General features: G+C 32.4%; 1 protein-coding gene across 6 annotated transcripts in view; it reads right to left on the reverse strand.

The window, feature by feature from the left end:
• The window catches only part of Skic3 (SKI3 subunit of superkiller complex), a 91,546-nt gene that overhangs the window by 28,472 nt on the left and 45,182 nt on the right, over positions 1-17,892 (reverse strand). For all 6 annotated transcript variants that reach the window (XM_048811452.1, XM_048811453.1, XM_015483722.2 and 3 more), the window contains 7 exons: positions 14,036-14,113; positions 8,352-8,476; positions 7,429-7,552; positions 4,495-4,716; positions 3,564-3,636; positions 824-877; positions 601-712 (listed from right to left, as the gene is read on the reverse strand). In XM_048811452.1, coding sequence (XP_048667409.1) covers positions 601-712; positions 824-877; positions 3,564-3,636; positions 4,495-4,716; positions 7,429-7,552; positions 8,352-8,476; positions 14,036-14,113 — 788 coding nt within the window. The remainder of the gene's footprint in view (positions 1-600; positions 713-823; positions 878-3,563; positions 3,637-4,494; positions 4,717-7,428; positions 7,553-8,351; positions 8,477-14,035; positions 14,114-17,892) is intronic.

Here is a 17,892-nt window from a genome sequence, read left to right on the forward strand (position 1 = left end):
TAATTCACCTTATAGACTTACATTGCTATAAATTTCATTCCTCTAAGACATTTTTCAGTAGTGGTAATGGAAATACACAAAAGCAGTCATATGCAATTCCTCATTACCTTTATTGTCAATGGCAATATATGACACAGCTGGTTGGAACTAATAACAGCTAGCTTGGGTAAGGCCATGACCTTGCCATTTCTAACAGTTACCACAAAGACACACACCTGTACATAAAAATAACTAAGCATTATTAAATAATTTAGTGTGTGTATGTGTGTGTGTATATATATACATATATATATATATAAAAACTTCATTAAATCAGACAGAAAATGGAAGTAAAACTATTTCTTGAAAATTCGTAATTTTGATTTTCAGTTACAAAGTTATAAAGTATCTTTAAACACATATTCCCTTTAAGCCTGTTTTGATAATTAAATCCTCTTAATTATCAGTAACTAAATACGGACAAGCAAATAATATACACTAAAACATTGTCTTAAAATTTCCTTTTATCGTATTTCATGGAAATACAAGTTTTGCTCTTGTAGATCATAAATGCAAGATTGATAGAATCTGAAGTAATTAAATGGATTATAATATATTTACCTGGAGAAAGGAGAGCTGCCTTCTGTATAGTCTTTAGTGCGATATTTTTTTCATCTTCTGCTGAACTGCTTCCCATGGCCAACTGATTTATTGCAGTGTACAGTAATGCCTTCTAGATAAGAGAAAAGGATCAAACTGACCAAAAAGCTATGAAAATTTTTATTTTATTATTTCATCATTAATGAACATGTTAAAAATTTCCATTGTTCTAGCGTAAGCTAACCTTTCCATGATTTGAGTCCAGAATATGAGCCACATTTCCTGCTACAGCACCCCCCTGTAAGAGAAAATACTGATTAGACAAATGCATAAACTTTTATGAAATAGTAAACATTAAAACTGATAAAATCTTTTCATTAAATAATTTGAAAGATTCAATTTTATCTCATTTGCAACTTCTGAATCCCTTAAGTATCAATTTATTATTACTATTTTAAAAGAACAGTTTAATATTTTTATGGGAGAAAACCTTTTATACTGTGATCATTTCAACTCTGCAATTAAAATACTCGTCAAAGGTTCAAAAGTTACATGATTTTACAGTGGCACCAAACAAATGTACACATGTACAAATGTATAATAATATAAGAGACTAAAGAAGAAAGAAAGGGAGACAGAAAACAATACAAAGATAAACTAGAATGATTTATGCCACAAAAATACATAGTATTTTAAAAACTCCATAGTCCCTAGTAAAATGAATAACTAAGTCTGAGAGCACCATGAAGCTTACCATTGCTACAATAATCAACTCAATATCCAAAATAATATATATACATATACATATATGTATATGTACATATATGCAGCATCATGAAAGTATTCATAAGGTCAATTTGAAATCTATAATTTTAAAAATTCAACATTTTACTTTTAGAAAAGAAAGTGAATTATAAGAATGGTTTCATTTTATATCAGATATATACTGTACCTTTCATATCAGAAGTGTATCAGACTCTGTACATTAAAAATGCTTAAAACATAAGCTTTAAAATATTTTGAAATAAAACAAAAGATGAATTAAAAAGAAAAAAGTCAACACAGTACAATAGGAGAAGGATTTGGGAATTAAAGCTTGAATTAAATCCTGTCACAACAACTACTAACTGTGATTTTGCACAAGTCACTTACCGTCTATATCTCATATAAGTTTCCTATTCTATAAAGTGGACAATAATTGCATTTACTTCATATAATTGTTGAAATTATATGACAATATATTAAAAAGCTTAGTCACAGTAGCTGACAGATAACGAGTACTTCATTCCAGGGTCTAATAATGATGATCTTTTGGGTTCTATGAACCTATACATCTATCAAAAATTACTAAAACTATGGGATAAAATCTTGCTACTCAAACCATGATCTGCATATCAGCAGCATTAACATTCCCTGGGAGGTTGTTAGAAATGCAGAATATAGGGCCCTACTCAAAACTACTAAATTAGAATCTGTACTTTAATGAAATTACTAGGTGATTTTATTGCATATCAAAGTTTGAGAAGTACTAGGATAAAATATTTTTAAAACATATTTCTTAAAGGCATTGAATAACTGTCAAGACATTAAGGACTTGGGCCAAAACTGAAAAAGAGAAAACTGGAATTTAGAGATGCAAGTGAATCAAATAGAAACAAAACATCTAGCTCTGGATCCAACAATATTATACAAGAAGGAAAACCTTAAGTTTCCTTCTCAGAGAAGAAAGGAAAAAGGAAAGATTACATTTTGCCATTTTTTCCCTATTTCCAATGTTCAAACTGATTTTGTTACTTTTAAAAGTAATAACCACAAACTTTTGGGTCTAATTTGGGTTTATTTTATCCCTGATAACTGCCATTTTCAGACTGTAACAAATTTTAATTGTCACCTTGAAGGACATGAGTCCTAGTGGAACAGAAGTTAAAGCCTAGGGCTCAAACAAGGAAGGTGGTACATAAGGAGAAGAGAAAAGGATCTATAATAGAATAGCTGGGACTCAAAGGTATAAATTAGAGATAAAGTCTCAAATGACTTTGTAATCCAGATACAAAGTACCCTGGCTGGTCTAGAAACCTCAGGCTCTACATTGGTAGAGCCACCAAACACCTGATAAAGCAGGTACAGATTCTTTCTATAGAAAGGTACCTTGATCTTAGGCCTCAAATTATTCCTAGAAATAATTTTTAAGTATACATAACCAGGTAAACAAAGAAACAAGGCCACCATGAATAAAAACCAGTGGGAACAAACAACAAAAACAGATCCACAAAGACTTCAGATATTGGAATTACTAGACATGATAAAGTGTTCAAAACATATTTGCTATTACTATTATGTTTAGCTAGGTGAACTACAAAGGGACATATTAACTATAGAAATTAAAAGAATATAGACACTTGAAAATATCTGGCTATTGTGAGTGAGCTAAAACACAACATGTAATCCTTTATAGGGTATCAAAATTTTTGTTTATATTTATATTTCTGGACATTAACAGAGTTCAAATTCCCATTATCTAGTCTTTAAGAAATTTTTGAAGGGCTGTGGAGGTGCCCCAGTGGTACAGTGCTTACTTGGCATGCATGAGAGTTCAATCCTCAGCAAAACACACACACACACACACACACACACACACACAAAGTAGTTTTAAAATAAAATTATCTTTTGGAATCTAAAACCACAATAGCTAATGTTTATTATATTTTGAACATTACTTTAACATATAGGCATTAACACAATACATATGTGTTCAAAAAAGACCTCCTACTTCTTTGTAGCTTCCAAAACACCCTAAATGGTACAACAGTACAAGGAGAAAACTCAGTCTAGGACTTGTATGAATAATGGAACATTTTGTTAAATGACAAAACTCCCTTCACTGTATTTATTATATTTCAGAAAAATAATGCTATACATTATAATTATGTTTACAATATCATAAGTTAATTTATGTTTTTTCCAGAATTCAGAACACTACTCACCTTTGCATTTCGTTGAGCACACTGAGCAACAACTCGGGATAATAGAGACCAAAGAGCAGGATCAGCTGGGTTACTACAGAGATCATCAAAAGTAATGCCCTTAGAAATGGGAGTTACTTTAATCAAAAAAACTACAACCAACCAACATATTACTAAGTTTAAAACCTTTCTGACACTTAGGACAAGGTCATATGAATTATCCTTGTATGACTGGAAATGCCTTAAATTTTAGAAAACAAATTTCACATCTTCTATAAGCATTAAGAGTTCTTACAAAAATACAAAGAAAAAATCAGCAACAGGAGGATCCCAAAACCACAAAACAAGTAAAAAAAATTAAGAAAATGTAATTGTGTTCAAAGAAATGCATTTTACAAGATTAAGGAAATGTATTATGTTCAAAAAAAACACAAAGAGATAAAAAGAATTATAAGAGGATGTACTCTAATCAAAATGACACCATAAGAAGTAAGTTTCATATTAAAATAATTTAAGTTTCTGAAAATATAATTAGCAAAGATTATTAATAATTAACTATTGAAGAAAAAGAAATGACAGACATAACATTCTGAAAATAAAATAACCACTATTGATAATGATAGCTTTCTACTGTCCAAATTTTGAAGACATTAATGAATATTTAAGTGGCCCCAAGTTCCTAAAGCCATCAACCTGTCCTGTATTAGATAACGGACTGAAAATACTACAAACTGCAGGAAATAAGAGCTTTTACATCAAAACAAGTTTTGGGCTTTTACCCAAGTAAGAGCCAAATTTATCAACTAAATTAAAAAGATCCTTATAGAAAAATAACTGGCAAAGTCAGTTGCCTGGTCCTATGTATAATTTCAAGGAGCCAGAGTCTGGTTTCCAATATAAACATGGTTACCTCATCTTACTGAAGACCAAGTGACAAACATAACCACATTACCTGTGAACAGCTTTAGACGCTTGCCGTTGCACTGCCACACTGCGGCCTTGGAGTGCATAAATAGCTGAAGTAAGAAGGCACCTGTGATAATCACTGTCTTTGTGTTTGATATGCTTCAGTAATTCATTAAGTGCTGCTTTAGACAGTGTAGCATCCTGCATTACCAATCCTAGAGCACACAGGGTTTGAAGGCTTTCTATGGTTGGTTCCTTTAAAATAGAGCTGTAAACACAGTTTTATAACTGCTTGTTAGCTATCAGTATAGTAGTTTTATCTATATTAGTAAAAGACGCTTAATACAAAAAGAAATTTACTTAAAGATTCATCAAATAAGCCAGTTTTAACAGTAATATAAGAAACCTTTCTTGGCTTTTATAGATAGCAATTTCTCTGACTGATAAAAAGTGGTAATGGCTTTTCATAGACCTATAATAGCCAAATTTCTTCTCTGGTCATTCTATCCATTCTTTAGAAGCAAATGTAAATCAGCTTCTTTGGGTCTCAGTTCTAGTTAAATAATTAGAACAAATTTGCTAAAATGTTCAGTTTCAATAAGATCCTGGAAGGCATGAATAGTTAAAAAAAAGAAGAATCTGTTTAATATAAGATCTGATTTTTATCATTCTGACAGAACTCTTGTCCTATTTGCTTGGTGACACTGAAAGCAGCACTTTACATAATAAGTACAATGTAGCTACACCCAGTAGGCTTCAAATAAACATTTTTATAATTTAAGGAGAATTTAAATATCGTGAATGTAAAACATACAATAAAAAATATAGATTTTTTTTCCTTTTTCACCTGTAAAATGTGAGGCTTATTTAGCCTTAAAGAAAAAGTAAATAATTTTTAAGAATATTAATTTAAATGAAGAATTCTTAGCTCTCCACAAACTAAATGATACTTTTAAATAATTATTATGAATTGTGTACTGTAATAAAATGAAGAAGCTTTCAAAAACGTTTTAAACAAAGTTCACTAAAATATAACAAAAGCATTTATACTAGCCTTTGAACCATTTGTTGGAAGGGGGAATTAATTCTTTTGCACTTAATTTTGATCACTGGGTATAAAATCATGAATTTTCGTAAGCAGCTCTGGAGTAAGTAGCTTACTTAAAATACCTACAGTAACCCTTCACAATAAAGAATTTTAAAAGGTAGAAGTAAAAATGTGGAGTATGATGTCAGTGTCATTTCTATCACTATAAATATATACTGCCATTTGCTACAACAAAGAAAGCATAAAAGTATATAGCAATATATAAGTTTTAATCTTAATAACAAAAGAAATTCCAATTTGTGCCTTCGCTCAAAAGGAATAAAACCTATCTACTCTAATATTAATATGTAAATCTAAATCATTACAAAAATGAATACATTCCAGTAACAAGCAAACATGTACTGAAATGCTCAGTACCTGCATGTTGCCTTTTACCATGTTCCAGGGATTAACATGTGTTTATTCAATACTGTAAAGTCTATGAAATTGACAATTAGATTTTTTCCCCCTTATATGATGAATTTACTCCTACTCTCCCCATATAAGCATCTAGGATACTGCTCAGTTTTCAACATACGAATGGCAAACAAAACCAATAAATCTTATCTCTTCATAGAAAGTCAAAGAATGCCAAGAAGGTGGGAACTGGAGCAGTCAGTAGTGCTACTTGGATGATGACATAAAGAATCAAATAGAAACAAAACATCTAGCTCTGGATCCAACAATATAATACAAGAATAGAAGAAAGAAAAAAGGAAAGATTACATTTTGCTATTTTTTTTCTCTATTTCCAATGTTCAAACTGATTTTGTTACTTTTAAAAGTAATAACCATAAACTTTTGGGTCTAATTTGGGTTTATTTTATCCCTGATAACTGCCAATATTCATTAGCAACTGTGAGTGTTACCACAAATTCATGTACATTACAAGGATGTATCCATGTAAAGTATCTGGATTATAGCTTAAATTGATTAGTTTTCTCAAAAAAGCAAAGAAGAACAGAAAGAATTTCTTACTTATTATACAAGGGAATGACTTTAATTAGGCAGGATTAGATAAAAGTATTGCAATGAATAACTAAGTTAAAAGCTGATCTACAGAAGTGGCTCTCAACTACTACCATCTAATCATTTCCCTTCCCCCTCTTTTGAGGGGAACAGTTATGGAGGCAATTTTTTTGATTGTCATAATGAACGAGGAATGATATTAGCATTTAATGAATGGGAGGCAGAGATGTAAGTATTCTGCAGGGGAGGGAAACTTGCGTGCTATTACGATATGTATCAGTCAAAATGCCAATAAAGTAGTCAATGACAACCAATGTCCAAGGACATATATTGATCACCTCCTGCTCTGTAAGAAATTTAGGCCAATTTTCAAAAAAAAAAAAAAAAAACTCAAAAAGTCAAAAAATATTACATAAATAACCAGAGGTATCAGAGCTATTATCTTATAAACTTGACCCAAAAACATAAGAATAGTTACAAGTTCCATTGGCATAATTGTTTTTTAAAGACTCACTTTCAAAAGAACTTTTTTTTCAGGTTAACTTTAAAAGGAAGGAAGGGAGGAAAAAAAGTCTCATTGGGGATCCAAGAGTTCAAAAAGTAAAGAGTTACAATTGCCTTCATTACAAGTTTAAGCTCCTACTACATTAGTTATGTAATCAATTACTCTTAAAAACAAATAAAATAACATCATCATCATCATCATCATCAGAAAAAACATACACAGAGCAGAGGATGATTTTGAAAGATCGGGAATCCAGATCTGAGAATTAAACCATGACATCTAGCTCCACCTGTGATTGTCAATTCAGAACCACCTGAAAGTTCCTGAAACACTTAGAACTTCATTTTACATTGCTCCAAATCTTAACCTAAATATTTAAGTATCAGGTCATGTTAAGTGTTGATGTCATCTATACATACCATTTGAATAGCAGTGACTTGGCTATATCCATTTTTCCTTGTTTATATTCTGTTATTGCCAGAGCTGTCAAGATATGGGCTTTGTCTTGCTCTGATTCAGCAACAGACAAGGCTCTTTCATATGCTGTCACAGAGAATTAGAAACAAACAAAATATTAAAACAACTTTGACTAACAATCCCATTTTTCAAAAAGACCTAACTAAAATCATATCTTATTGTTCCCTTGTTTTAAAGTAGACAGAATAAAAAACTTATAATAATCCACCTTGGTTTAGCATTTCCAAGGTGAGTCGGTGGTATGATTGGGATTATTCTGTGATAAGCCCCACCTTCTAGTACCATCTAGTATCTAAATGGTAGAATCTATGGAGAGGTCTGAGTCACTATCTCTAAGAGCCACCTTTAAAAGCCAGAAGTGGAGGCTTGTAGCCAATGAAATGTCATCAAAGTTTCCAGTACAGACCACCACCGCCATTAAGCAGAGGATATTTAAATGAGCTACACACATGTAGGTGGGGCCCATATATTTAAAAATTTATCAGTTAATATTTTTGGAGAAACCAGTATCTACTATACCAACTGATATTCATGTATCAGAAATTTTCACTTAAGCAGCATAGAATAGTAAACACCTACTTTCAAATACTAACTCACATGTCTACCATAAATAATCTTGGCCCTTAGTTCCCTCATATGTAGAATACTCAGCTCATTGCTGAGTATTACTAAAGGACTAGTCACCATCATAACATACTACATGAGGTAATATGTAAAAAGTGACCATTATGATTCCTGACTCCTAGTCAGATTTTAATAAATACTACAACCCTCACCCCCATCTCAAGATAACATCTTTCTGTATATAATAAGCTCATTATGAGTAAACTCTGGAAAAGAAACATCCTTTAAGCAACAGCCTTACCTTTGCTGCTCTCTTTATATAGCCCCTTCATAAATAAAGCCAATGCAAAGCCTATGAGGTCTTCTAACTCCTCGAGAGGTATTGACTTAAAAGCCTGGATAGATTTGTCGTATTCACCAATGGAACTAAGAAACAAATACAATTTATTTTTAATATAAAAGAAAATTTTGGCTTGCAGCATCAAAATAGAGAGTTATCTACACTACTACTTTTAATAACTTTACCTGCAGTTCCATTTTTATAGTGGCAATTCAGTAAAATATAATCTACTTGTGTTAAAGATGCAGAAAAGACTGAAAACAGAAGGCATATCACAAACAGAATGTACTAAGGGGATTTTAACTTCAATACATTGTTTTTTAAAAATTACATGTGAAAAAGAATTGTCTCTAACAAACTTTAATTAAAATCCCAAGTTATAAGAATAATTTCAGGTTGACTTTTATACAGAATTCTAATTTTTTAATTACTAATTTTTATTTTTATTATGATTTGTTACATATGACAGCAGTATGCACTACAATTCATATTATACATATAAAGCACAATTTTTCTTATCTCTGGTTGTACACAAAGTAGAGTCACACAATTTGTGTCTTCATACATGTACTTATGGTAAGATATCCATTTCACAGAATTCTAATTTTTTAAGCTTAATACATTAGTTAAATAGCATCCTATGATTATTATATCTCAGACAAGCTTAATAAGTCATAAGTCAGAATCAAACCCAATCTTGGTGTAAACTATTTATCTGCAAATAAATTTTTTTTGGAGGGCACAGAGAAACATTAAAATTCTACAGATAATACTATTCATTATCTTTTTGTGTTTAATAGAGAGAAAAGTATAAATTGTTAATATATGGTACTAAAGTACAATGCTTACTAATAACAGCAAAATAACGGTTTTGCTTACTTAAAAAAGAAGAGAACTTACTTACATAAGCTCCGCTGCCACCATCTGAATAGAAACAACATCTCCGAGATTTTTATTTCTGGTCAAACACCATAATCCAAATCTATTTTTATTTATTGTGTTACTGGAAATCTTTTTATAAAATGTTTCCTCTTGAAGGATATGAGTAGGAGCTAAAAACATGGGCAACCTTTGCTTCTAATATTAGTTTTTAAAAAGCCAATGAATTTGTAAAACCAATAAACTCAAATTTGGTTAAGTATTTTGATAAAGGAAAGATGGTTAACTCAGATTATATATGAATACATTCATATATATTAAAAGTATTTCTTTAAATGAATAGTCTTTTTAAAAATGTGATTACTTTTGTAGAGAGAAAAAAAATTAAGCTAGGAGTGGTGGAGCATACCTATAATCTCAGTGACCCCAGAGGACAAAGCAGGAGGATCACAAGTTCTAGACCCTCCTCAGCAACTTTGCAAGGCTCTAAGCAACTTAGCAAGATCCTGTCTCAAAATTTAAAAAATAAAATAAAAAAAGATGACTTAGTGATTAAGCACCTCTGGGTTCAATCCCTGGTACCAAATTTTTTTTTTTTAATTTTTCAAAAGAAATTAGAAAAGGCCATACAGGGTTTCAGTTTCATAACTTTATAACCTGAAGCAAACTGACAGAATTTTAAGATGTTATAACTAGTGGTAACTATTCATTAATTGATTCTCTCTAGTTTATTACTAAACAATGCTTGCCTATTCAACATATCATAATAAAACCACATTTAAAAGAAAACAGATGTCCTATTTTCAATGGGAGATATAAATTTTCTTCTAAGATATTTCCATTACATTAAATATCAAAACTAAAAAGAACAAACACTTTATTCCATGTAATTTTTTACAATATCCATCCTCTGCTTGAACAAAATCTTGGATAGAGTTCTACCACTGCTTAAATGTTAACAGTTAAAAGAACTGAAAGGACAAACAATCAGAAGATTAAAATTTTCCTGTTTGTGGATATGATTCAGTTACACAGTAATAAAGGAAAGGACGAGGCTGCCTCAAGTCTCTATTATGTAGCTCCTTTATGTATGTCTCTATTATTTAGCTACTTTAAACTGGATTGCTCAATTTTGGAGCAGTTACAAACTTGAAACATACCTCCTTGAGGCATAAACTTTCCCCTAACAATATTTCTATTCTCTGGGCATTGTTCTATAACTGGTTTTTAATCTTGTTTTTTCTTTTTTTTAATTAATTTTTTTATTTGTATGACAACGAAATGCATTACAATTCTTATTACACATATAGAAAACAATTTTTCATCTCTGTGGTTGTATACAAAGTATATTTACACCAATTTATGTCTTCATACATGTACTTTGGATAATAATGTCCATCACATTCCTCTATCATTTGTAACCCCATGCCCCCTTCCTTCCCCTCCCACCTCTCTGCCCTATCTAGAGTTCATCTATTCCTCCCATGCTCTCCCTCCCACTATGAATCAGCCTCCTTATATCAGAGAAAACATTTGGCATTTGTTTTTTTGAGACTGGCTAACTTCACTTAACATTATCTTCTGTAACTCCATCCATTTACCTGCAAATGCCATGATTTTATTCTCGTTTACTGCTGAATAATATTTCGTGTGTGTGTGTGTGTGTGTGTATATATATCACTTTTTTTATCCATTCACCTACTGAAGGGCATTTAGGTTGGTTCCACAGTTTACCTATTGTGAATTGTGCTGCTATAAACATTGATGTGGCTGTGTCCCTGTAGTATGCTGTTTTTAAGTCCTTTGGGTATAGACCGAAGAGAGGGATAGCTGGGTCAAATGGTGGTTCCATTCCCAGTTTTCCAAGAAATCTCCATACTGCATTCCATATTGGCTGCACCATTTTGTAGTCCCACCAGCAGTGTATGAGTGTAGCTTTTTCCCCACATCCTTGCCAACACTTATTGTTGTTTATCTTCATAATAGCTGCCATTCTGACTGGAGTGAGATGAAATCTCACTTGATTTGCATTTCTCTAATTGCTAGCAATGATGAACATTTTTTCATGTATTTGTTGATCGATTGTACATCATCTTCTGAGAGGTGTCTGTTCAAGTTGTAGGCCTATTTACTGATTGGGTTATTTGGTGCTTAGAATTGAGTGCTTTATATACCCTGGAGACTAGTGCTCTATCTGATGTGTGAGGGGTAAAGATTTGATCCCAAGATGTAGGCTCTCTATTCACTTCATAGATTGTCTCTTTTGCTGAGAAGAAACTTTTTAGTTTGAATCCATCCCATTTATTGACTCTTGATTTTAAGTCTTTGCTAAAGGAGTCTTTTTTCCTTTCCTTTTCTTTTTTTATTTATATATGACAGCAGAATGCATTACAATTCTTATTATATATAGAGAGAGCGATTTTCCATATCTCTGGTTGTATACACAGTATAGTCACACTAATTCGTGTCTTCATACCTGTACTTCAGATAATAATGATCATCACACTCCAGCATCATTAATCACCCCATGCCCTGCTCCCTTCCCCTCCAACTCCTCTGCCTTATCTAGAGTGTCTATTCTTCCCATGCTCCCTTCTCCTTATCCCACTATGAATCAGCCTCCTTATATTAGAGAAAACATTCAGCATTTGGTTTTTTGGGATTGGCTAACTTCACTTAACATTATCTTCTCTAACTCCATCCATTTACCTGCAAATGCCATGATTTTATTCTCTTTTATTGCTGAGTAATATTCCATTGTGTATGTATGCCACATTTTTTTATCCATTCATTTATTGAAGGGCATCTAGGTTGATTCCACAGTTTATCTACTGTGAATTGTGCTGCTATAAACATTGATGTGCCTGTGTCCCTGTAGTATGCTGTTCTTAAGTCCTTTGGGTATAGACGGAGGAAAGGGATACCTGGGTCAAATGGTGGTTCCATTCCCAATTTTCCAAGGAATCTCCATACTGTTTTCCATATTGGCTGCACCAATTTGCAGTCCCACCAGCAGTGTATGAGTGTACCTTTTTCTCCACATCCTCGCCAACACTTATTGTTTGTCTTCATAACAGCTGCCACTCTACTTTGACTGGAGTGAGATGGAATCTTAGAGTGGTTTTGATTTGCATTTCTCTAATCGCTAGTGTTGATGAACATTTTTTCATGTTGATTGATTGTAATATCATTTGTTGATTGATTGTACATCATCTTCTGAGAAGTGTCTCTTCAGGTCCTTGGCCCATTTACAGACTGGGTTATTTGGAGTTTTTTGGTGCTTAGCTTTCTGAGTTCTTTATATACCCTAGTGATTAGTGCTCTATCTGATGTGTGAGGGGTAAAGATTTGCTCCCAAGATGTAGGCTCTCTATTCACCTCACAGATTGTTTCTTTTGCTGAGAAGAAACTTTTGAGTCCATCCCATTTATTGATTCTTGGTTTTAATTCTTGCGCCACTGGAATCTTATAAAGAAAATTGGGGCCTAATCCACGATGCAGATTAGAGCCTACTTTTTCTTTTATTAGATGCAGAGTCTCTGGTTTTATTCCTAGATCCGTGATGCATTTTGAGTTGAGTTTTGTACATGGTAAGAGATAGGGGTTTAATTTCATTTTGTTGTATATTAGATTTCCGGTTTTCCCAATACCATTTGTTGAAGAGGCTATCTTTTCTCCAATGTATGTTTTTGGAGCCTTTGTCCAATATAAGATAATTGTAATTTTGTGGGTTAGTCTCTGTGTCCTCTATTCTGTACCATTGGTCTACCAGTCTGTTGCGGTGCCAATACCATGCCGTTTTTGTTACTATTGCTCTGTAGTATAGTTTAAGGTCCAGTATAGTGAAGCCACCTGCTTTACTCTTCCTGCTAAGAACTGCTTTAGCTATTCTGGGTCTCATATTTTTCCAGATGAATTTCATGACTGTTTTTTCTATGAGGAATGTCATTGGGATTTTGATCAGAATTGCATTAAATCTGTATAGTGCTTTTGGTAGTATGGTCATTTTGATATAATATTAATTCTGTCTATCCAAAAGCAAGGTAGATCTTTCTACCTTCTAAGGTCTTCTTTGATTTCTTTCTTTAGGGTTCCGTAATTTTCATTATATAGATCTTTCACCTGTTTCATTAATTTATTCCCAAGTATTTTACTTTTTTTTTGAGACTATTGTAAATGGGGTAGTTTTTTTGTTTCCCTTTCTGAGGATTTGTCACTGATATACAAAAATGCATTTGATTTATGGGTGTTGATTTTGTATCCTGCTACTTTGCTGAATTCATTTACTAGTTCTAGAAGGTTTTTAATCTTTTTAAAAAAATAATCATTAAAAATCTTTGCAACCTGAGGAAAGTTCTGTAGTTCCCTCTTCATAGCCCACCAAATTCTTTTCTATTGTTTCAGAGGAATTCCTGAACTGCTAATGTCCCTCACTAGTTTAAGAATACATTAACAAATCAGAATAAATCCAGTTCTTCTTTCAGTTAACTTTCCAGTTAAATAGGTTTCTACTATTAGAGACAACAACTACTTCTCCTCAAAATGTCTCTTATCTAGTCCACAAACCATTAGTTTTAATTCTACTCTGTGTAAGGCACATTAGGATTTAGCATTATTATAGGTACAGAAAGTGTTAAGATAGCCTGGTACTATGGACCACTGTCCATATGACCCTGCTCTGGACACTGATCATCACCTTACCAATTCCATAGCTTTACCAGAAAATTCCAACAGATTCACAGAATTAATGAGAAAAATATGCTTACCTCAACAATCTGCCATAATTTCTTACTGTAACATTATAAGTATCTTGATCTTCTTCAGTCTGTAACAACAACATTGCCCTTAAAAAAGGACAAGGTATTTTAACTATCTCCGTGCAACAGCATTGTTTTACCCTTCCTGTCTTGGATGATCACAGATTGCTATTATTTCATTTAATTCTACTACTTGTTTAATGCCAGCAAAAGCAACTTATTCATATTTCATACCACAAAAACGCTTAAATATATTTATGTTTTAGATTGTCAGGAAATTAACTTTAATAAAATAAGCACTTAATTCTTTCACTTTTTATTAGTGTATCATAATCATACTAAATAATAGCATTCATTTTGACAATCATAAATGCATATAACATAACTTGTTCCATTTCAATCCTCAATATTTTCCCTTTTAGATCATTCTTAGTGAAATTATTATTCACATTCGAGTTGTAAATATTCCAAAAATTCTAATGTAACTCTGAGAAATGAGTATGTAACAGGATTACATTTTTTACATATTTGAGTTTATAGAAGATATTCTTAAAACTAGTAGTCTGGGGTTGGGGTTGTGGCTCAGTAGTAGAGCACTTTCTAGCATGTGTGAGGCACTGGATTCGATTCTCAGCACTGTATATAAATAAATTAAAGCTCCATCAACAACTAAAGAAATATTTTTAAAAAAACTAGTAGTCTGAATTTGGAAGACAGGAAGTTGGGTGTTTTCATTACTCTTGCCTATACATTCAAAAAACTAAAACACATTGAGTTAAGGGAAGAGAATGGCAGGACATTAGAAGTCCCTTGATGCTTCAGAATGCCGACAGCCCATGTTTCTTTTTCATACAGTCTTCTACAGGCAAATAGGAAGATGCCTCACAACTAAAAAGAGCTGAAAAATTAGTAAGATTTTTGTTTTTTCTTTTCTGTATTGAAAGGATATGTCTAAATTTAAAAAGAAGTCATTGTTTGCTGATGACATCATCCTTCATCTAGAAGAGCAACAAATTCTACCAGAAGACTTCAAGAGCTGACATATTTATCAAAGTAGCAGGACACAAGATTAACACTCATAAATCAACAGCTTTTCTGTACTCCAACAGTGGTTCAGCTGAGAAAGAAATCAAGAAAACCATCCCCTTTACAATAACCTTTAACCAAAAAACAAACAAACAAACAAACAAAATTAATCTAACCAGAAGGTGAAAGATCTCTACTATGAAAACTATAGAACACTTAAGAAAGAAATTGAAAAGGACATCAGAAATGGAAAGACCTCCCAAGTTCTTAATAGGCAGAATTAATAATGTCAAAATGGCCATACTACCAAAAACAATTTACACATTCAATGCAGTCCCCATTAAAATACAATGACATTCTTCACAGACTACAAAAAAATCCTAAAATACATTTGGAATAAGAGAGCCAGAATGGCTAAAGCAATTCTGAACAAAAAAAGTGATACAACAGGCATCACAATACTCAATCTACAATTTTACTACAGAGATAGAGTAGCAAAAACAGTATAGTATTGGCATCAAAATAGAAATAAAGCCCAGTAGAACAGAAGACACAGAGACAAACCCAACTTTTTCCAGTCATCTGATACTTGACAAAGGTTCCAAAAAATGTATGTTGGAGAAAAGATAGCATTTTTAACAAATGGTGCTGGAAGACCTAGATATCTACATGTAGACATCCATATGTAGAAGAATGAATTAAGATCCCTATCTTTCAATCTCTACAAAAGTCAAATCAAATGGATTAAAGACATAAAACCTAGACCAGAAACCTTGCAACTTCTATAAGAAAATATAGTTAACACTCCAACATATAGGTGCAGGCACCTACTTCCTCAACAAGATCCCTAAAGCTCAAAAAGTAAAACCAAGAATCAATAAGTAGAATGGTATCAAATTAAGACATTTCTATGCAGCAAAGGAAATAAGAGAGTGAAGAGAGAGCCTGCAGAATGGGAGAAAATATTTGCCAGCTACTACTCTGATAGGATTAATAAAATGTAATATATATCAGAATATATAAAGAACTCAAAAAACTAAATGACAAAAAAAATAGCCTAACCAATAAATGGGCAAAACAACTGCACAGAAACTTCTCAAAAGAAGAAACACAAATGGCCAAGAAATTTAAAAAAAACAAAAAAAAACTACACTAAAATTTCATCTCTCTCCAGCCAGAATGGCAATTATCAAAAACACAAATAACAATAAATGCTGGTAAGAATGTAGGGGAAAAGGTATATTCTTACATTGTTGGTAGGACTATAAACTAGTAAAACCACTCTGGCAAACAGCGTGGGATTCCTCAAAAAACTAGGAATGGAACCACCATATGACCCAGCTTTTCCACTTCTCAGTATTTATTCAAAAGATTTAAAATCAGCAAACTACGGTGACACAGCCACTTCAATGTTTATAGCAGCACAATTCACAGCAGTCAAATTATGGAATCAACCCAGATGCCAATCAATAGATGACTGGATTAAGAAAATGTAGTATTACAATGGAGTTTTACTCAGTCATAAATAAGAATGAAACAATGGCATTTACCAGTAAATAGATGGAAATGGAGAACATCATGCTAAGTGAAATAAGTTAGTGAATAAGTTAGTTAGAATATCAAGGGTTGAATGTTTTCTCTCATGTGTGGAAGCTAGAGCAAGATAAGGGAAAGAAAGCAGTGGGATTGGATATCATATAGATATAGGGAAGATCAGTGGAGTAAAGAAGGAGAACAAGAGACAAAGAAAGGAAAGGGGAAGAAATATGCAATAAATTTAACAAAATCATCTTATAGTCATACATAAAGGTACCTAAGGGAATTTCACCTTAAGGTACATGTAGAAGAAAGGAAGTTTAGTAGAGTAAAACTGGGAGAATAGAGGGGGGGAATGGGGAAGAAAAAGTGGGAAAGGGAAATGGGGATTGAAATCAAATTCCTTGCACGTATGATTTTGTCAAAATGAACCCAAATACTATGTATAATTATAATGCTCTTAAAAATTTTTTTAAGGACTGGGGGTGCAGCTCAGTGGTAAAGCACATATATGAGGCACTGGGTTTGATTCTCAGCACTGCATATAAATAAATGAATAAAATAAGGTCCATCAACAATTTAAAAAATTTTATTAAAATTTAATTAACATTAATTTAATTAAGTTTTAATTTAAAAAATTAGTATGAAGACATGTCAGGGAGAAATATCCAAGAAAAGTTTTGTATTTCCCTAATGTTAGTTACATGAAAAACAAAAATTTTCCAGATAAGCCTAAAAGTATTACAGAGATCAATAATGGTACTTTGGTTAAATTTATATCTAATTTATAGTTTCAAGCCTCAAATGCTTCTTTGAGGCAGAAAACAGTAGAGGAGATCAGTTAAGAAAGAGTAGGCGTGTAGGCAATGTTAGTTCACCATATCTGCATTAACAACAACAAAAAAAAAATAGCAGATGCCCTATAGCTCTCTAGGTGTTTTCTGTTCAAAAATCATGTTCACTCTTGCACTCTATCATATTTATAATTTGTTTATTATACTAAAATAAAACTGTGTTTTTCATAAATCTCTCTCCACATATACCTGGAAAACAAGTACTTGATTACACAGCCTCCAGTACCATCGAGTGATTACTACTTTAAATACACAGATATCCATGAAAGAATAGGGCGAAGTATTTGGGACACCTGAATCCCACCTGACAAGGCTTCTTCTAAATATGTACTTACATTCTAGGCAATCGGGTCTTTTAAACTTTTCATCTAGTAATTCATGAGATCAACAGTTGCTTCCTTATTCACCTAACCATCAATTTGCAGAGAACAAAACTTTAAGACATAATTT

Source organism: Marmota marmota, unplaced genomic scaffold, assembly GCF_001458135.2.
Source record: "Marmota marmota marmota unplaced genomic scaffold, marMar, whole genome shotgun sequence".
Lineage (NCBI taxonomy): Eukaryota > Metazoa > Chordata > Mammalia > Rodentia > Sciuridae > Marmota > Marmota marmota.